The sequence below is a fragment of the Mytilus galloprovincialis genome, chromosome 5 (genome assembly GCF_965363235.1).
Source record: "Mytilus galloprovincialis chromosome 5, xbMytGall1.hap1.1, whole genome shotgun sequence".
Classification (NCBI taxonomy): Eukaryota; Metazoa; Mollusca; class Bivalvia; order Mytilida; family Mytilidae; genus Mytilus; species Mytilus galloprovincialis.
The window spans coordinates 24,658,375-24,676,500 of NC_134842.1; the positions used below are offsets into that span (position 1 = coordinate 24,658,375).

Here is an 18,126-nt window from a genome sequence, read left to right on the forward strand (position 1 = left end):
TTTTTCTACAGAAACAGCCAAATTTGCAAACAAAATATTTGTGTCTGTGGAAGAATTAAGGAAAGGTTTTAAGCAATTTGTTAATAAAAATCCCTGACTAAATAATTACCAGCAATACATAGATTATCCAAAACGTCATTACAATTCTAACATATCGAACGAATTGTGATATATTAACAACGTAAGACGGAGTCAAAGAAACATCACCGTCCAAAAAAGAAAACTAATCATAGACAAACAAAACGTTCCTTCTTTCGTAAATGTTGCATAGCGGCGGATAAATACAGAATATTCGAGTGATGATTTCTTAAAAATTGTTGAGACACTGTCTTATGCTCAAGTGTCAGGTGTGGTTAAATAGTGAATTGAAGTTTTACAAATACTTGACGAATGTTAAGGTCAAGACGGAATATTGTTTTCAGATGAAAATTCTTATTTTGAGTCTATGGAGAAAAAAATATATACTGGAGATCCACGTTTTCTCCTGAATATTTCTTTGGATGCACAAGTTCCAACAGGGTTACAGGATTTAAACGTAAAGCGTGACGTAATTAATTCAACTTTCGAAATTCCAACTAACCTTAGACGATAAAGAAAGGTATCAACGTTTTTAAATTAAGTATTTCATGCGTAATGTGTATTTTGAAATGAAAACTAATCGAGTGTTGAGTTTCTAAATTCCGTCAGTATATATATATATAATGGTTTACAAATTGTCAATTGAATGTGGAGTTGTCTCATTGGCTCTCATATCACATCTTCTTATATCATTCATAAATTCCGAATCTATATCCGATTTATTTTTTTATTTCATAGTAAATATGCAGAAAACTATAATGCAACACTAACCCCTGAAATAGGAAAGCTATGTCGTTCATATTTTCAAGTTGGAAAGAAACAACAAGGTATACATTCTGTTGTAACTACTTTAAAATAAAAATAACAAGTCTGCTATTTTCCATCCAGCAAATGAACTTTTCACGTCACCATTACTAAATACATCCCCATGGGATGCAAATGTTGAACTGGATCTAACAAAAGTGATATCTCCAACATTCATATCAATGACAGCTACTGGGGTTGATGCACTGAAAATTCCATTTGCCATCTCTGTGTAAACCTGTGCAATTACGTCATTATTTTTGAAGATATTTACTGCCATGTATGTACCTCGATTTGGATAGAGCGTGAAGGTGAACACATATATTCCACTTACAGGGGCGGTAAAAGCCCCCGAATATTTGTTTTAACCATTACCAGCATTAAAGGTCACGTGATCAAATACTATTGGATGATGCTTTCCAACATTTGTTTCACTTGTAGAAAGCTGGGCATAAAATGCAACAGAGGAGGGTTGAACAGGTACATCTGATATCAGAAGTTGGCTTACTGAAATTAAATAAAATTATGTTAGATCTAAAAAAACAAAAACTAAAAAAAACGTCAAATAGCAAAGAATAATATTTGAAAATGGAGCAAATATAAACTCGACAATTATTATTTACCTAAATTCAATATAAAACAAAGAACAAGCAGGAGTGGTATAGTTGCCACTGAGACGACAACTCACTAAAGCTCAAATGAAGCAAAAGTAAGCAGTTTTTAATAGCCCATCGTACGGCATTTAACAATTAGAAAACCAATACCATATAGTCGGCTATAATAAGGCTTTAATTTGAACAGGATGAAATAATAAGATTGAAACAACAAATGGCCTCTTCATAATTAAAAAAAAGTACAATAACAAATTATGACAGGCATGAATCAACGACAACCACTAAACTACAGACTCCTTACATGGCTAACAATTATGCTAGGAAGAATAACAGCAACACCAGAGGTCAGTTTTGATAACAAAAGACAGACGAGGATAAATCTTTCGATAGTGTTAAAATCAATGTAAAAGTGATTTTTTTTCTCAAGAAACCGTTTTGATGAGAATTGTATTGGAAGATGACTTTAATAAAATGGTTTGTTTTTGTAGTTGTCATCTTGTCTTTTGTCACATCATGAAAACTGAATTGATAGTTTTTTTCAGTGATTGGACTATCATTTACCTATGAGAATCGATCATACCTTCAACTGTCCAAAAATTTTAAGAAAGAGGAGGGTTATTCTTAAAATTATTGGACAGTTGAAGGTAACATAATGCTTTCCTACAGGTAAATGCTAGTCCAATCACTGAAATAAAGAACGGGTTCAACAATAGAATGACGTCACAACAATGTTTTATCAATCCAAACTTTTCTGATTGGGTTCCATTAATATATATCAAACAGAACAAGAAATTAAAGAAACATCAGACACGACGTACTCCGCCTTATTTTAAGACTTCTATATTGAATTGGACATACACAGTCGTCTCAGTTTCAGAATATAGACAATTTTAAATTTTGAATTTATTAATTTTCCCTACCTAAGTAGCAATATGCCAACTTTACCTGCATATGGGATATACATTTCCCAACTTATTAGTTTTCAAGAGCTTGCAGCTTCTACTCAGATTTTGTAAAACTTTGTGTCTGAGGAGAAAGTTGACGAACCAGGAATGTGTCAAAGAACGTCTCGTCTTTTTCCTTTAAAACGTTCATCAGAGGGTACAAAGACAGTGTTGGTAAATATTCAGTATCAACTTCACAAATAATACACAATGGTCTAGAAGTATAAAATCTCCGTACTGAATTGTTTGTCAACCTAAAAGCTTTTATTGATATTCATTTGACGTGACTCTGTACATATGTTTCCGTCATACTTTGAACGGCCCACTTATTTAATATCTACCTCTGTGACGTCAAACGCGCGACTCTACCCCAGTACTTAAAATCTTTTAATCCTTTATGACTGGATTTTACATAAATAAAAAAATCGTAAAATGAAAAAGAGAAATGATGATGTTAAATGATGTATAAATTTTTGTGCTGCTTTCTTACAATTGGTTGTTTTTATATTAATTAAGATGATAACAAAATGTTGACTGCTGTGCCCTATGTTTGATATTTATACCTATGGTGTCCATTGCGTTAAAGTATCCTTATCAATGTTCCGCACCATATGAGTATTTGGACCATAAGCGTATGGTCATGACCATATGCGAATACTCGTATGATCCGACCGTTTGCGTATGGTCGGACCGTACATGTATGAGTATAAAGTTCAAAGTTCAAAGTTCTTTATTTTCCAATTAAGGGCCCCTGACGGGACATAATGACAACAATAAGCAATACATTTTGATTCTTAAAGTCATATGAAACGAGTGAGTGGTGAAAAATAATGTTTTTCCAATTCTTGAACCAATGCATGTATATATCACAAACTAAGTCCTCTGTGCACAAATTTATTATTATTTACGAAAATATATCGTATAATCGTCAATTTTTTTTCTCTCTGTCTGTTATGATTTAACAAATATGGCTGCTCATTAAAAGCCGTGTTTTGAAGCCGAAGTTTACCGATTGTCACCTTATAGTAAATAAATAACAAAAAGCATGGGTATTGAGCACGTGCTTAACATGTACAATCAGATAATTGTTTATTTTTATGACAGATTCATGCGTATTGCGATCACCGGATTTTTACGAGGAGGGTTACGCTCAGGTCACTATGCATACGGAAAATATGTCGGCGAATTGCTTCCTGGAAGCAAGCAATTAAAAATAAGTAAACTTCTTCTAAATGTGGACAAATTAAAGAATTTTCCTCAGAAGAAAGTATATGTACAAAAGTTTTATAATGAAAACTATCCATTTAGTTATAAAAAACAGATGCATATTTTTTTTTTAATTTGAGGTTTCATATGACTTTAACACATAAACATATAATGAAGATAAAATTTAAATTTCAATTCACATGAAGAGAATATAATATCATAGCGTATATATATCATATAAAATGTCACAACATAAAACAATTGTTATTGTTATATGTTCTTTCAAAGTTTCATATCTTTGATTTTTATTTCTGCTATGCCAGAGTGCCAGAAAAAATAGTTTAATAATCTATTAATTTACCATATTAAATGGAGAATGGAAATAGTTTGCTAACAGAGGTCCACCTCGTCTCTTATCCATAAAAATAAGTTGAAGGAATAAATAATGCAGCACTAAAATGGAAAAGAGACCAAGGGGAAATGCACTTGGACATGTTAGGAAGTAGAATTTTAGATACCGTCTTAACCTCCTCGTGACTAGTGCACAAAAGTAAAAAAAAATATTATTCACTTTAATGCAGAATTCACCAAGGGATGATACTAAAGGTTTTGGCAACTAAAATCTTATTTAATTATATTTTCAAATGCATATATATGGCCTCAAATTTCAGGTTCATCTAACGAAAGTTTTTGGACACTTTTTAAACATTTAAGTGTCTATTTCAATTGATTCGATTAGTTTATGTGAAAGATTTTAACTGATTTAGTCATTAAAAACGCTCTGATTCAAGCTTAAATATGAAAAATCTATCAAATATGCCAAAAACGTCACTTTTTCGATGTTTTTTGTCAAAAATGAATGTGGCCGCATCCGTGTTCATCCTCAACCTTTATATATGTTTTGGATTATCATCAAATACAACTTACATTTCAATATTATAAATGAACACGAATGCGGCCACTTTCATTTTAGACGGAAACCGTCTAAAAATTGACCAAAATGCTAAAATTTTGAAGATTTCAGTAATTTAGCATGACTTAATGATGCTAGAACGCGATATTTGTGCATTGTACAAAAACAGCTCATATCTATGTAGCAGAAGCATTTTACTTTCCAAAATATAGCTTAAAGATTACATTTTCACAATTTTCTAAAACTGCTATATCTTGGGGCCAAAAAGGTGTCTTAGTAAACCTACTCCTTTTACATAAAATTTCATGATCTTCATTACTCATCCTCCAAATTAATTTTTTCAGGATTTTGTAATTGGGTAAAATTAGGACATTTCAAACAAATAGCATTAATAAGATCATAACGTTCACCTCTATACTTTGTACATGTTAGTAAAAAATGGTTCTCATCTTCTACCTCGCCAGATGAGCAATGAATACACAATCTATTTTGCCTGATAATACTTTGATATCTTCTTAACTCTTTACGGGCCACACCATATGAGTATTTCGACCATATAGGTATTATTTTTTTTAAATGCATTAAAATCGTTTCAGTAATACAGTAAACTTCATCTAAAAAACCAATGCTGGTTACCTGAAATTTATTAAGTGTATAGTTCAAACGGTTCATGAACATTTAAAATTGATGTCACAATTAGCTTTCATCGCTAATTGTATTTTTACACGGTACCATAGCTTATTTGTATTTGCAAGTTTGGATTGTCCACGATTCTTTGCAGTTACATCTTTTGATTGTATTTGAAAAGCTGGCCTTCTTAGCAGCTCGTTCTCCAACCCTAAAATGGTACAAGTTACAAGTTCAAACCCTGTCGTTTACATATTGTCTAAATCTAGGTGAGTCTGTTTTCAGCCCTTCTTTAGTGTGAGTAGAAACTTTTTCCTGTCTACTTTTTCGTTAGTTTGTAAAACAGTTTACTTCTTAAGTAATCAGTTCATTATGATATTTTGGAAGTTATCTTCCCGAGTCGACGTAATGCCATTCAATCATAACAGCTGTGACGAATCGGTAGGTTTTAAACGTGTTTATTATAGATTTGACTAGTGAATGAAATTAACTGTGTGAAACTTCTTATTCTTATTTAGGTAATTAAATAAACTGTTTATTTTTATTTAATTAATTAATTTTGTTATAATTATAAAACAATAAGAATTTAAGATTTAAGATCTTTTTGATGACGTGACAACTAGATGGGTCATACCTTATTAAGAGTTTTAAAGTATTAAACTGTTAATAGTAATTATGTTATTGTTTCCCCGACCATATGCATACGGTCGGACCATACGCGTAAATGCCTGTCAGGGCCGTAACTTCCTATGAGGCAGGGAAGGCAACTGCCTCCCCTGAATTTTCTACACCAATTTTTTTTATTTTTGAAGTAATAAAATGAAATATTGACAATATGTACATGAAGAACTTCAATTTATATTATAAACAACACAAGTTTACAGTTTTAACAGTGTTATCATGATACGTGATATATCTGTCATTTTCCGGATTTTTGATCAAAAGTAAACCGTTTCAGTATATATTTTTTTTCGTGTGGCCGTCCGTCTGTTATTCAGTATTCGTACGAGAACACATATGAAACTTTGCTTTCGACAATTTTGAATAAAACTATTCACATTTATTTAGGGGCTCAATTAAGCAGAGGAAGTTCCCTTTGTATTGTGAATCTTTTATGATATCGGAAATTCGTTACCGGCTGAATCAGCTGTTAGGTCATTTTTTGCGGCGGCGGCGGCGGTGTTAGCTAACTTCTTAAAAGCTTTATATTTTAGAAGGTGGAAGACCTGGATGCTTCATACTTTGTATATAGATACCTCAAGTTACGAAGTTTTCGTCAGTCACATGTCCAATGTCCTTGACCTCATTTTCATGGTTCAGTGACCACTTGAAAAAAAAGATTTTTTGTAATGTTGAATTCTCTCTTATTATAAGTAATAGGATAACTATATTTGATATGTGCGTACCTTGAAAGGTCCTCATGTCTGTCAGACAGTTTTCACTTGACCTCGACCTCATTTCATGGATCAGTGAACAAGGTTAAGTTTTGGTGGTCAAGTCCATATCTCAGTTACTACAAGCAATAGGGCTAGTATATTCGGTGTATGGAAGGACTGTAAGGTGTACATGTCCAACTGGCAGGTGTCATCTGACCTTGACCTCATTTTCATGGTTCAGTGGTTATAGTTAATTTTTTGTGTTTTGGTCTGTTTTTCTCATACTATATGCAATAGGTCTACTATATTTGTTGTATGGAATAATTGTAAGGTGTACCTATCTAGCGGGCAGATGTCATGTCACCTTGACCTCATTTTCATGGTTCAGTGGTCAAAGTTAAGTTTTTGAGCTTTGGTCTTTTTATCTAATACTATATGCCGTAGGTCATCTATATTTGGTGTATGGAAATATTTATTATCTTTATGTCAGTCGCGCAGGTTTTATTTGACTGTGACCTCATTTTCACGGTTTATTGCACAGTGTTAAGTTTCTGTGTTTTGGTCTATTTTTCTTAAACTATAAGTAATAGGTCAACTATATATGTTGTATAGAAGCATTGTTAGCTGTACATGTCTGCCTGGCATGGTTCATCTGACCTTGACCTCATTTTCAAGGTTCATTGGTCTTTGTTTAGTTATCTTGGTTAATGTTAAGTTTATGTGACAGTTGTATTAAAGCTTAGCTTTATACTTAGGACTATGATTAGTATAGAAGGCGAGACATTTCAGCGTGTGCACTCTTGTTTAACATCTCCCGGCCCATCGTACGAGAACATTATGGTCAATGCCTTAGTAGTTAAACACTCCCATTCTTTGAAGCAGATACTTTCTAAACTAAGTATATACTAGTTTAGAAAGTCCCTGGTTGTAGTTATATACATGTCTGTTCAGCTTTCAACCATATTGCAATTCAAGGTCCTCGACAAAAAAAAATATCTTGCTTTCTATGATATTGTATTATATTTTTTTTTACTTACCAGTTTGATTTCTTACAAAAATATCTTTAAATACAGATAATAATTGTCTGCATAAAAATTGCCTCCAGGATCAGGCAATACTGATGTTTCTTAAAGTAAGGAAATCGAAGGAAAACGGGTGATTTTTAGCCATATTGAGAACAAAATCTGCGGTCACAATGTATTTAATGTTAATAATTATAGGTCAAAGTACGGCCTTTAAGACGGAGCCTTGGCTCACCCCGAACAGCAATCTCAGTTTGTTTTTGCATAAAAATTGTTTCCAGGTTCAAGCAATACTGATGTTTCTTAAACTAAGTAAATCGAAGGAAAACGGGTCATTTCTAGCCATTTTAGTGCGAGAAAAAAATCGGCGAGGGTCTGTGCTCCCAACCCCCCCCTCTCTTGGGGGCATCAATCGGCGGCCGCAAACCCCTGCCTCCCCTAAATTCGAACCCTAGTTACGGCCATGCCTGTACCTAGTCAGGAATATGACAGTAGTTATCCATTCGATTGATGCGTTTGAATTTTTGATTTAGCCATGCATTTGATTAGGGACTTTCCTTTTTAAATTTTCCTATGAGTTCAGTATTTTTGTGATTTTACTTTTTGAAATGCAGCCAATTTATATAGTGTTAAGACGTCATTAACAGTTATATGAATACCTGAGTAATGAACACCAAAATATAAATACCTTTAAATTGTAGTTCCTCGAAGGTTATATTTGTATAACAATATTATTAAGTTAAGTTTTAATTTACTGATATCAAAATCAACATTTAAAATCCAAAACGTCAATACAGACACGTGCATAGCAAAAGCGTTGAGATATATAAATTATCCATCATCTAGTGGTGAGTTTTTTTGTGTAAAACTGAACTATGTCAATGGACAATAACAATCAAAACCAAGGAGTAAACAAGGACTCACAAAACCAAAAGACATTTACATCAACAGTTATAAATAATGAATAAGAAACAACACGAACTCCACTAAAAACCGGGAGTGAAATCAGGTGCTCCGGAAGGGTAAGCATTTCCTGCACCGTAAACGGCACCCGTCGTGGTATTTCTTTGTTCAGTTCGGTAATGATGAAAGGTTATCATGACTGAGGAAGAATATCAGATATGATTTCTGACACACTTTTGTCATAATGGCCAATCAGCTCATGATGGCGACCGTAAAATTTCTTAATTTGATTGATTCATAGCCCTGTCTTAGCAACTTTTAAGAGAGCAGTATTACTCGTTCATTAAAATCAACGTACTTTGAGTTAGCTCTAGAGTAACGTATCAAATGAGACACATATACTCCATATGCTGGTGCCGCTGGGATGTTGCTACACAGAAATGGAAAGTTGACTATAGGAAAATTAAAATCATCGCGTTTGTCATAAATTTTGGTATTTAACCTACCATCAGTAGTCATTTCGAGAAAAAGGTATAAATATGAAGCAGATTCATCTGTGTCGGTAGTATCTTTAATTTCAAGTTCACTTGGATATATTAAATGTGAGTGATCACTGAATCTATCTTGGAAAGTGCTGTTAATATTTGATTTTTTCAAAGTCAATTATTAGACATATAAATTTAGACAGTATATGAAGATAAGTCTTGATTATTAAACGAAAACCTACGTCAATATGAACATGGTGAATTGTGGTTTCATTTTACAATTTAATCGAATTTAGACATTATTAGACATTATAATACGATGCTTTATCACACGGAGACTTGTATGAAACAAGTGTGAAAGTAATACGCAGTCAGTAAAATTGATACGTTCTTTCACTTGTAATTTACAACTTTCCATGTTTGCGAGCCAATGTGTAAGTATTTTTCTGTTTTCTTTTTTTACTATCCAAAATTTTTTCATAATTCATAATTATGCTTTAATACTAAATGTCTATTCACTTCTCTGCAGAAGTGTTTAGAGATGAAGTGAAAAAAAAGTAAAAATCACAAAAATACTGAACTTCTAGGAAAATTCATACAGGAAAGTCCCTAATCAAATGGCAATACCAAAAGACAGTCGCATTAAACACCATTATATTAACCACAATGCGTGAACAAAACATACATAATAGGTAAAATTATCAAGAAAGGGATACAGCAGTCATCACCATGTCACAATCTCAATTAGAAAAAAAAAACCAAACAACTACATTCATTGCTAACAAATATATGTATTTTAAATCAAACCATAAAGGATTGATATATTTGAAGTCCTAAATGGCAAGGTTCACATCAACTCTAGTGTAGAGTCGCGTGTTTGACGTCAGAATGTAAACGTCAAACAGGAAGAGATATAAAATAATTTTGTCGTTCAAAGTATTTTCTAAAATATAATAGAAAAACGATATAATTGCGTGTTTTTCAAAAGTTCAGAGCAACGTCATATGTACCAAAGAAACACAAAAAGTCACACGAACAAAATACACCAACAAAAATGAAAGATACTACAAACAACGCATTGACGGGATGTATAAGTACCGAGCCACGTCAAATGGATATAACCGAAAACAGACCAAACAGTAAAAGTAATGTTGATAATAGAACAACGACAAAACAAAGAACAATACAACACGTTATTAAGATGATAAACAACGTCAATACGCAGAATCAATACTCCAAGACCATCATGTATTACTTTTTAAATGACATCACTAAGTGACAGAGATACATAACAAACAAACGCAAGAACAGTCAGCACAGAGAAAAGCATAAATAAGTAATATAATAGTACATTAGTAACATGCCAACCGCAGGATATCAATGAAGCATGCTCATATTGTTATTATAAACAACTCTCGCAAAGCAATGAACAATCACAGCGACTAAATGAATGTATAACTTACTCCTAGGTTTTTCATCTGTATTTTTGTCAATACCAGTATATGCTTTGGCCTCATCATGAGAATGTACGAATTTATGTCAACTTTACTTCCATTTTTACTTGCCAAAGTATTTTCATTTGTTTGAAAAGCACCAAATTGATTTGTTTTATCATGTTTATTCACTTCTTGCAAATGAGTGACCATTTTGTTCAGTCTGTTTATTTCTATTTGCTGATTTTTAACCGTTCCTTTCAGACCTGCTATTTGAATTCCTTGCTCTTCAACTGTTTTCTCAATGAGCAGAATTTTGGAATACATATCGCTGTTTTGCGAAATCGCAAACACGCATGTCACGTAAACCTGTGCAAATATTAAGCATAAGACGTTTAAATCCATGTTGTATATCTATATCAATCGAATTGTAAACAAAGTCTAGAAGATAAAAAGATTATATTTGACATAGTAATAAATATAATCTAACACTGGGTAAGTGTTATCTTTAAAAATCATACTTCCTATATCACAATCAATTTGTCGTTGTATACTACTTGTACGGAGAAATAACAAATCTGATTACCAAAATGTATCATTTCTTAAATTATTAAGGACTCTTAAGGTAAAATTTTAGTAGCAGAAAATACAAGGTAAATGTTCTTGTTTTAACATGTTTTAGATAATACATAGTTGTAAGAAATCATAAAGAATATGTGTGATGAAGTGGGAAAAGGAGCTTGTATTCTTGGCAGTGTCATCCCATAATTGTTTTGTACCAGCAGTCTTAGCTTCGATTGATTTATCTTTGGCCGGTCTTTCGTTTTGTATCCGCCAGTACCACATAAAAACAAGCAATAACGCCAAAGCAAATTTTCAGATTGTTGTCTTGTCAGATCTGATTGATATTAAATACCATTGTATAGACCAAGCTTATTTTCCTTTCCGACTGACTGAATGTTTGGTGGAAGTTGTGTCATCGGAGATAAATAATCGCTACAAAATTTCTGTTTCTTTTCTGAGTCTTTTTTAAAAAGGCGATTATTTTCTTACGATTATTTATTTTCTACATCTTAAGGTATAAGCCACAAAATCTTGTCTCTTTGATTTTTCCATTTTGACTTTCCGTTTTGAATATTCCTCGGAGGTCAGTATTTTTGTGATTATACCTTTTCGCTAGTAACTTTAAAAACAAACAAATCATATCGATTCAACCAATTTGTTATGGTGAGCGTTAAGGGTTGTTGAGTTTAATCGTTCTTCCTCCTGACTTTGTTTGGACAGTTTCATGTGAAAACATGCAGAAAACAGCACATAACTGTATGAAGTTGGGGACAACCTCTCTGTACAATTGTTTGAAAAAAAAGAACATTCGATTAATGGTTAACATTATATGTTGAAATAGTTTCCGTTCATTTGTTGACCTTAAATATTATCACAGATAGACACCATCTTTATCTCGGAAATGTCATAGAGCGCAGAACTAGGACCTTGTTGAATACTCGCAAAAACGAGTGTATGGATAGAACGTTGTATGTGCACGATATTTTCTTCAATTATTATAAAGGATAAAATGCAATTCGATTAATGAAAACATGTATATTTCAAATAAAAACAGATATTTTTTTTTATAGTGAATGGTTGTGGTTTCAAAATGACTCTTGATCCGCATAGTGATCGAAACATCATTTTTTCAAAAATACTTTCTTTATCGTAGGAAGTGTGCGGTTTTTTTTTCCGAATTCACCAGCTCACACATGATACTTTGTTTACTAATTTTATTTTGAAAGATTGAAATTCCTATTTTTAATGTATACCAGCTTTGGTAAGTGTTTTGTATGACTGTGAATTTTCTGTTCTCGTACTATGAACATCAAAAATATTTATTTTGTAAAAAAATTTATTGTACTTCATGTCTTTCTGATATCATTTAACATCTCACCCCTTATTTTATTATTGATTTTTGTTTTTTCATAGTGTCATAGATTCAATCTATTCGTTGAGTGTATGCTCACTTATTTTGATAGGTCTTTTGATTGAGTCAAGCCATTTCAATTAAAATTGCATAGTGTGTCTTTCTATGTTGTGATGTACCACTATTGTTTTAGGTAAGGACGAAGGTTGGTACCCATTAAAACGTTAAAACCCGCTGCATTTATTATGTTCAGTGTTTTTCTACCAGAAAATATACTGAAGATGATATTATCGAAAATGCTGGACTTTTTTATCGAAACTCTATTTGATGAGTTTGGAGGATTGATATTTCAACAGACAGACAGTAATCCAATGGGTAGTAATTGTACATCCCTACTGTCTGGTTTGTTTTTGTACTCGGATGAAGCAGAATGCATTCAAAACCTTCTAAAAGCCATATTTCAGCCAGTTCTTGCATCTCATATATCCCATTGAATTTGAAATTAAGAATACTACTGATACTAACAAGGAGTGCTTCATACCTTGATCTCTTCCTCATAACATACCCCTACCCCATCGTATGGTGTTCATCTACAGGAGTGTGCTACTCACGCAGAAACTGCTCAAACAAAGTTATGGTGGAGGAAAGATTATAAATGACACCCCATAAAATGTATGTCACCTCCACGAATTGGTTGTTCCATACGTTGTGTATGTGTCTAAACTTACTACGGACATTTGTACATCATCTTAGATTGTCGTTTACGTCGTCTGGTCTTGTAAGTATTGAACGTGACCTATTCCTGAATATGACTTTTTTGCTGAGGGTGAACTCGTATTGCTATAAGACGTGTTTCTGTGTTTATCCAGCGTTCATGTATTTAGTTATGTTGTTTTATTTGTAATTCTGATCGGATATTGTTTTGAGTCTTAATCTTTGTAGTTGTAATACTGTTTTTTTTAATAACCTATCCGTTTGTTTAAGTAAAGACAACCAATTACCTAGATTTAGTTTAAAAGCAACTAGGTGCACATAATTTATTTGTTTTACACAGTTTGATTTTGAAGATAGGCCGACATAGTTAGATAGTTAAGTTTGTTGCACAATTACTTACAATTCTATACCAATATTCTTGTAAATGTTATAAGATACATCAAATAACATAATAGCAACTTTTATCTCGATTATCAGTTTTTTTTTAATTTATCTGTGACGTCACTTTTTGTGGCGTTGATGCATTCGTGTGGGGACAGTTTGATTTTGAAGATAGGCCGACATAGTTAGATAGTTAAGTTTGTTGCACAATTACTTACAATTCTATACCAATATTCTTGTAAATGTTATAAGATACATCAAATAACATAATAGCAACTTTTATCTCGATTATCAGTTTTTTTTTAATTTATCTGTGACGTCACTTTTTGTGGCGTTGATGCATTCGTGTGGGGACAGACGCAAAAATGTTTTTTCGATATCTCAACCCTCCCTCTATACCACTAGCCAATTTAGAAAAACGAACACACAACAATACGCACAGTAAAACTCAAAGTACAAAAGAAGTCCGATGTCAGAATAGGTAACAAAAGAAAGTAAATTAAATGACAATGATACATTAATTAGCAAAGGACTACAATCAGTTACTCACATGTCAGCTCCAGACCTCAATTGAACTGATTGCAAGATTATTTCGTAATCATATGAATATCAAGTTCAATCCCTCCCGTTAAGGGTTTATTATTATACCATTATAAAATATATGAGAAGAACATAATCCCGTATCATGCCAATAACTGTTTTTAGAATTATTGTGTTTATTTTCGATGCAAAGACCCTATAAGTGAATCAATATTACAGCCAAAATACACAATCTTTAATGAATGTTGTCATTTTAGCGGAATATTTAGCATTGCCATAACGCGCAAGGTTTTACTAGTCAAAAAAATAGGTTCATCCCACCATTTTTCTTGAATGTCCTGTACCAGGTCAGGAATATGGTTATCTTAAATTTAATTCGTTTCTATGATTTTACCAGTAATTTAACATCTTAAACGTATTATACTCAAGCTTTCGAGCCTATGGATAATGATAATGTCAAAGGAGTAGGACATTTGTGAAGTCTTGCCTGCAGTGATGTTAATGTAATGAGTTTATTCAATACTATCTTACGACAACATCGTAGTCATGGGCAAAATATTACCATCAGCCTAAAAAAGTTTTTCAAATCTAGATCGCCCTCTGGGTGCTTTGATGAAATTCTTTCACATCTTCATCATCCACTAGGGTTACATTACATTATAACTATTCTTTTTTCACTGCCTGTTAATTTTCTTAAATGTTTGAGAGATTAGGCCCTAGGAGTTCAGTATTTTAGTGAGTTTACTTTTGGCATTGTCATTTTTTTTGTTGCACTATAGTGTTTCTGTTTCGTTGTTTTCCTCTTATAGTTGATGTGTTTTCCTCGGTTTAAGTTTGTAAACCGAATTTGTTTTCTTTCAATCGACTTATGACTTTTGAACAGCGTTATACAACTGTTGCCTTTATTTGTCACTTGTTGATGTGGTTCATACGTGTTTCTCGCTTTTTAAAATAAATTAGACCGTTGTTTTCCTGTTTGAATGATTTTACACTTTTTATTTTAGAGGCCCTTAATAGCTTGCTAAAGACCGTACTTTGAACTATAATGATTCATTTTTACAACTTGTGACTTGACATTGGTCCTCATACCACATCTTCTTATATCTATTAAAAAAATGATTATGCAATATCAACTAGTGAAATATGAAAGTTAAGTTGTTTGTTGTATAAAAAACAACCATAAAGCCGTAAGCATTTTAACTACTTTATATAAGAAAATAACGAGCCTGCTATTTTCCATCCAGCAAATGAACTTTTCACACTACCATCACTATATACATCCCCAATAGGTTGATAAACGGAACTGGTTCAAACAAATGCAGTATCTCCAACATTAATATCAATTACAGCTACAGGAGTTGTTGCACTAAACATGTCATTTCTCATCTGTGTATAAATCTGTGAAATCACTTCACTATTCTTGAATGTATTCACTGACATGGCGCCACCTCGATTTGGAAAGAGCGTGAAGGTAAACATATATATTCCCCATTACCCAGAGCAGTTTCGTGCGAATATTAGTAATCAAAGGTACCATAATTATTATATAGAACGCCAGACAAAAGCGTTTCGTCTACATAAGACTCATCAGTGACGCTCATATCAAAATATTTTTAAAGCAAAACAAGTACAAAGTTGAATAGCTTTGATGATCCAAAATTCCAAAAAAGTTGTGCCAAATACAGCCAATATAATCTATCCCTGGGATAAGAAAATCCTTAGTTTTTCGAAAAATTGAAAGTTTTGTAAAATTTATAAAAATGACCACATTTTTGATATTCTTGTCAACACCGAAGTGTTGACTACTGGGCTGCTGATACCCTCGTGGACGAAACGTCCACCAAACAAGTACAAAGTTGAAAACATTGATGATCCAAAATTGAAAAAACGTTGTGCCAAATACGGGTAAGGTAATCTATATAATCTATAATACCACATTTGAATCATCATAATCACATAAAGACGTTGTCTTTATCTTGTTTATCTTTAAGTGTCCACAACATCAATACAAGGACTTTGTTAAACACTCTCAAATGTGTGCACGGATAGGAATTGTATGTACAAGACTTTATTCTTCATTTTTTTAATATGCAAAAAAGTATATAATTTTTCAAATATCAGCTTAAAATCGTTATAATCACACTTTGACGTTTAAACAACAGCAATTTAGGAACTTGTAGCGTGCATGGATTGAATATGCATTTTTAATTATTTATTTTTTTACCATATGCAACAAGACTAAATCTGTTTCAAATATCACCTAAGCAATCGTCAAATGCAGTTCTTTTAATGACAACATGTATGTATTGTTATGCGTTTACTTTTCTACATTGGTTAGAGGTATAGGGGGAGGGTTGAGATCTCACAAACATGTTGAACCCCGCCGCATTTTTGCGCCTGTCCCAAGTCAGGAGCCTCTGGCCTTTGTTAGTCTTGTATTATTTTAATTTTAGTTTCTTGTGTACAATTTGGAAATTAGTATGGCGTTCATTATCACTGGACTAGTATATATTTGTTTAGGGGCCAGCTGAGGGACGCCTCTGGGTGCGGGAATTTCTCGCTAAATTGAAGACCTGTTGGTGACCCTCTGCTGTTGTTTTTTGTTTGGTCGGGTTGTTGTCTCTTTGGCACATTCCCCATTTCCATTCTCAATTTTATTCAAATTACAATTTTCAACAGATCATATTTGCAAATGAATGATTGTGGTTTCAAAATGACTCTGAATCCTTTAAATGACCTAAGCATCGTTTTTTCCCCTTTATCATAGGAAGTGTCTAATTTTTCCTAATCTCCGGCATTCAAACTTTTTTTTAAATTATGTTTTTATTATAAGATTTTGATTCGTGTTAATATAGTCCGAATACATATCCGATTTTTAAAATTTGCATATCTAATGCAACTTTGAAGAAAATGCATTACCAAACCTCGAACAAAGACAGCTAACTCGTTCATATTTTCAAGGAAAAAGGAAGTAACAAATAAGGTCTATTCTGTTGTAACTACTTTTACATAAACATTACAAGTCTGCTATTTTCCATCCAGCAAAGGAACTTTTTACGTTAACATCACTAAAAACATCTCCATGTGGTTGATAAGTGGAACTGGTTCTAACATAAGCGATATCTCCAACATTCATATCAACGACAGGTACTGGTGTTGTTGCACTAAACATACCAGATCCCATCTCTGTATAAACCTGAGCAATAACTTCAGTGTTCTTGAAAATATTCACTGCCATCCAGCTACCTCGATTTGGATAGAGAGTGAAGGTGAAAACGTATATTCCACTTTTAGGAGCTGTAAAAGTCCCCGAATGTTTGTTATATCCATTACCAACATTTAAGTTCACATGATCAAATACTATTGGATGGTGCTTCCCCACATTTGTTTCACTTGTAGTAAGCTGGGCGTAAAATGCAACAGAAGAGGATTGTACAGGAACATTTTCTGTCAAAAGTCGGCTTACTGAAAATAAATAGATACAGAAAATGAATACTCAGTGTTTAAAAAGTAAATAATATACATCAGTCTTATGCGTCTTACTTTCTTATCCCTTTGTTGCATGATTTGTGACTTTCGAACAGCGGTATACTATTGCTGCCTTTATTTTGCACCCAATTACTCGCAGGCAAAATTTTGATTTCAATATATGCAGTCTACCCCGGGGTATTGATTGTAACGATGCCACTTGGTTTTTTAGTTAACGTTTTTATCGGAATTTAATTAGTTTTAAAAGTCTGAATTGATATCTTGACAAAAACATTATGAATACATGACAAAAAATTAAAATATTAAACACGGCGCTGTTTTGTCGTTATATAACTTGAATAAAGATCTATTACTTATATAAAATGTCTACTTTATTCGGTTTTTTTTCAAGAACAAAAGTGCTCTCGAAGTGACTACAAATATTAGATTTACCTCTTGGTTGTTCCTCCTCAATCTCATCATCATGTTCTGAGTCCCCTAGCGACAAACTTTGGACATATAATTCAGGCTCACTTCCGTTGTCATATGATGTGCTGTCATGTATTGTCTGGACAGATCCAATATTAATTTCTTTGTTTACTGTTTGCAGATTTGTTATGATAGCATTGAGTCTTTCAATTTCTGTTTGCTGATTCTTAACCGTGTCTTTTAAATGAGAGATTTCAATACCTTGCTCTTTCAT

General features: G+C 32.8%; 1 protein-coding gene and 1 long non-coding RNA gene across 2 annotated transcripts; both read right to left on the reverse strand.

Annotated features, from left to right (window-relative positions):
- Window positions 1–912: 912 nt before the first annotated feature.
- On the reverse strand, window positions 913–10,811 carry LOC143074410 (uncharacterized). The gene is made up of 2 exons (XR_012977839.1): window positions 10,436–10,811; window positions 913–1,389 (listed from the first exon to the last, which is right to left on the reverse strand). It is a non-coding gene; the product is annotated as an uncharacterized LOC143074410 (long non-coding RNA).
- A 6,160-nt stretch (window positions 10,812–16,971) lies between these two features.
- Window positions 16,972–18,126, reverse strand: LOC143077032 (complement C1q-like protein 4). Its single transcript, XM_076252919.1, has 2 exons — window positions 17,877–18,126; window positions 16,972–17,420 (listed from the first exon to the last, which is right to left on the reverse strand). Exons 1-2 carry the CDS (start codon window positions 18,124–18,126, stop codon window positions 16,972–16,974), a joined length of 699 nt encoding a protein of 232 aa, XP_076109034.1.